Genomic DNA, 4,613 nt, shown 5'->3' on the forward strand with positions numbered 1-4,613 from the left:
GCCGAGTATTTTAAACAAACAAATTTTAACGATTGCATAAATGATGAAATTGTTTGTCATCGATACATATCGAAAGTATGTCTCGTCACTTTCAATCTCTTTGAACGATATCTACTTTCAATATGCATATATGTATACTTTCTCATTATGAACTTTATCAGCATCTTGTTAATATTCTTCGTCAACTATAGTAAGTATATTTCGCCTGATCATTCCCTTCCATAATATATTTTTATATATTATTTCTTTATATTATATTTCTTATATATTTCTTTAAACTAATTATTTTGATATATATATATATATATATATATATATATATATATATATATATATATATATAAGATAAAAGTATTCTAACCGTTATTATTATTTTATCAAATTATTCTAGTTTTCTAGAAAATTAAAAGGATGTTGAAAACTAAGAATTGAACTTGAATTCTTATATATTATGTTATATCTTGTACTTTGAACGATGTTTTCAGTAAGTCATTGCATATTTTAATACACCAACTTTACTTTACTCAATCAGAAATTATAATTTTGTACAAGGAAGACATCATCATTTCCTTTCTTATTTATAATTATTGCTAATGTATATATATTTATTTATATATTTGTTTAAATGAATAATTATGAAATAATTACATTAATTGTTAAATCAATCTCATTCCAATTACTCTATTATGATACAATCGTTAAGTCTTTATATAAAATTTAATCACCTTTTTATTATCTATTAAAATTAAATAAAAATTTTGCTTAATATGCCTATCTCGTTATTTTGATTCATCAAAAAATTTGTCTGTCTAAATTTTCTAATGTAATTACTTCATCAGTATCTAGTTACATCAAACAAACTTCTTTTCCAAATAGTATTACGTAATATGCTTGTAGTGGCGGGTAGTGAAATCAAATCAAAACTATTTTCGAGATTGGATTACAATTCATGCAGATTATTAATAGGTCTCTTCTTAAATCTTAATTAAAGATCATTAAATTAATTTGAAACTATTCCACGAATACAGCTTTAAATTAAATAAGTTCTAGAGTTCATATATTCTGTTTTTTGTTTAAACGTATGTTTAAACGACGGAAGAATATAAAGCATCAAAATTTTACAAAATACATTTTTGTATTATAATTTATGATTGTACAGAGTATACGCGGTTGAAAAGTAAAAGAAGTTCTCGTACGATAGATAAACTGCGCAAGCTTTTGTGTCGCTTTAACACTTTTACTATCAACCATTAATTTTCCAGCAAATAGTTATTTGACATTCTGCACCTACTAATTATATTAATTTTTTTCAGAATTTCTTAATTTAAAGATTATGAAATTTCTAACAGATTTTTATAACATTAAAACGTCTAACACTGCATTAAGTACTTTTTATTTTTCAATTTTTTTTTTTTTTTTTTTTTTTTTTTTTTTTTTTCTGATATATTAGTGTGCTCTATATTATAATTATTATTTATCAGCTTAATTCATTAACCTTCATAATTTTCTATTAAATTTAATAAACTTCCTAGACAAATTTAAAACTATTCTAAATTGAAAACTATTTAACAATATTTCTGAAAAATATGCAATTATAAAATATAAACATGATGGAAATTAATAATTTTATAGTTATATAATGCATATGGATATGAGATGTAAGCTGAACCAAATTTTTCATTCGAGTAATTGATTAAAATATAAATTATGTAAGACTTTATTAGTAGCGCATCTTAGTATTAAAATTTCGTCCTTTATTGCACTTGTAGTTTAACTCCTATAAAAATCCGATTATAAATATTTATATAGTAAGCTAACCATAAGGTTACCATAATCATGCGTTTCCGAGCTCTCAATAGCAGCAATGTAATTCCTAAATATTATTATCCAGAATTGAAACAGTCTTAATGAATTTCCCCAATCGCGTCACATTCAATAAATATAATTTTTTATTCTAATTGATAGTTATTTATAGATTATAAATAGATTATTCATATGCTACATATATATATATATATATATATATATATATATATATATACTTATGTAAAGAAGTATTATTTCTATGTGTATGTAATTTATTTTTTAATTTTAATAATAAAATTATTAATATAAATAGTATTACGATTATAGAAAAAATATTAAGTAATAAAATATGTTATTTTAATATATTTATTTTTTAACGAGAAAAACCTTTACGCTAAAATAATGAAAAAAAAATACTCTGCTAATTATCTATTTTTAATTATATATAAATCTGTTTCTTAAACTTATAGATATTTATTGTAAACTATAAATAAATAAAACAAAAAAAAAAAATATATATAATTTAATAGAATGTAAAGAATTCAAAAATCATTTTAAGAATTAATATGTTTATTGCTACTCGCGTACTTTATTAATTTAAGCACTATTCCACGAAATTATTAAAAACTCATGCAAATTCCATATATTACGCATATTACGTGCATTCCTATATCTAAATGTAGTATAATACTAATGGCATTTTTTAATTACAATTTAACACGTAATTCGCACAAGCTCGTCCTTGTTAACAACAATTTTTTAAAATTATAATATTATAAAATTTACAGGCTATGAAAACTATGAACTTTAAGCTTTCATTGATTAACAAATAATTTTTATCTTTAGAAGTACTCCTCGGAATTATCGGATTCTTGGTTTTTATTATGTCACGATTCTTTACCATTTTAGAACTCACTCGCGTAAAACGTAATTTACACTTGTTATTTATGTGGCGTCCTTATTAGCAGTTACAGGGATGAGATTTCTTAATGTCATTGAGTGCATTATCGCACGACCATGAAGTAATTACTTGATAAAAACTTTGCGTTTGAAAAGTATGTTACGACAATCTTTTTTGATTCCAGATGTGATATCACTAGTTAAGGAATAAATAACTTTATATACATTAATGATAAAATTTATTCGGTGGAATTAGTAATTGATTTTATACTATAGATTCAAACTGTTATTGTAAATAACATTATTTCTTTCTTTTTTCTTATTTCGTATTTTGTTGTTATATAAAATATAATTCCTTTTAATTCATTATATCAATTTTGTTAGGCAAACAACTTATATCTCGTATGCATATATATGTTTTTCCATCTGAATTAGATTGTACATTGTATTCAATTATTAATGTATCTAATTTTAATGAAATGTGTTAATATACCGGAAAAAGATTATTATCGTAATTCGTCGCTAATAAGCATATATTATACAGAAAAATAGTTGTCTCGCTCTTTGTAGTATTGCCTTTGTTTGAAACTTTATGTAATAAAATAAAAAGTCAAAGGCAAATGTCTTTGAATTATAATTATTTATTAAAAAAAAAAAAAAAAAAAAAAAAAAAAAGACTAATTTTTTTTTTTTCATGCAATTAATGAAAAAGCAACAATTATAAAATTTATAAATTATAAAATTTTTTTAATCTAACTATATTAGTTTTGTATGAGGATGTCATGATTGTCGTTTAAAATGATTACTCGTTAAAGCAATGTATAATTCGATTTTTGACCGTGCAGTTTTGCATTGAAACAAATCGATGACGGAAGCAAAAAGACGACACAACGGCAAGTATCGGCTTTATGAAGGTGTACCGTGAAGAAACGCCTCGGCGAAGACATGCCGCGAAGAAAACGAATTAAAAGAGCCGATAGAAGAAGAGGCTTTAATCTCTCTTGGAAATCTCGATTAACATAAATGATATGTAAATAAATAAGAAGCGTTCACTGTTCTTTCACACATGGGCAATATGAATGGTTGAAAAGGCCCGTAAAATCTTGCACAAGTGCACTATTAGTCACTGAGCCTTCCTGTAAAAATCGGTGTTCGAGATCCCAGGGTAGGCAGGCAAGTCAGCACTCACCTCCTCTTCCGGCTCCTCGTGTACCATGTAGGCCGACGCCTGTGCGGTCAGGAAGCCGAGTACGAGGCAATAGACCGAGATCCGCTTCATGGCTAGGTCGCATAAAAACTGATCGGCAGTCCAGTCAACGAAGACGATCGATCTTCCTTCTTTCTATCCTTCCCTCGTTTTCTCTAAACCCCCCCCCCCCAACCCCCAACGAACTTTGATAGCGGCAGAAAAGGAAGAGTAAGGTAAAAAAGCAACTTGCACGATACTTGCAAGTAAAATTTAAACAGGATAGTAAAAAGACGGAGAGAAGTGGAGAGAGAGAGAGAGAGAGAGAGAGAGAGAGAGAGAGACAGAGACAGAGCGAAAGATAAGAGGAAGAAGTGCGCGAAGGCACCACACGAGAGAGTAAAGCGAGTAGTTGCGTGCGATCTCCAATCGCGATGCCGCGCGCACAATTGGCGCGCGAAACGACGAACCGGTCTATAAGAGGCGCAAACCGATCCCACGCTAACCCCTGGCCAATCGCAGCTGGCTCTCATTGGATGATCATCCGCGGGCGCGCGCGTCCTTTCTACCACCGCCAAGTGCCGTCGCCGCCGTCACCGCGGCCGCCGCCACCGCCGCCACCGCCGCCGCCGCCGCTGCCGTCGCCGCTGCTCTCGCCACCGCCGCCGTCGTAGCCTACATCATCTCTCTCCGCGCATTCCCGGCACTTTTTTTCCCGAAG

General features: G+C 29.1%; 1 protein-coding gene across 1 annotated transcript in view; it reads right to left on the minus strand.

Moving 5' to 3' along the window:
• Positions 1-4,075, minus strand: part of LOC105359449 (uncharacterized) — a 26,075-nt gene extending 22,000 nt beyond the window's left edge. Inside the window, exon 1 of the mRNA XM_011496062.1 lies at positions 3,896-4,075. Within this exon, the coding sequence (XP_011494364.1) occupies positions 3,896-3,985 (90 nt within the window). The 5' untranslated portion in view covers positions 3,986-4,075. The remainder of the gene's footprint in view (positions 1-3,895) is intronic.
• Positions 4,076-4,613: the final 538 nt, after the last annotated feature.

This window comes from Ceratosolen solmsi, unplaced genomic scaffold, assembly GCF_000503995.2.
Source record: "Ceratosolen solmsi marchali unplaced genomic scaffold, CerSol_1.0 scaffold11, whole genome shotgun sequence".
Classification (NCBI taxonomy): domain Eukaryota; kingdom Metazoa; phylum Arthropoda; class Insecta; order Hymenoptera; family Agaonidae; genus Ceratosolen; species Ceratosolen solmsi.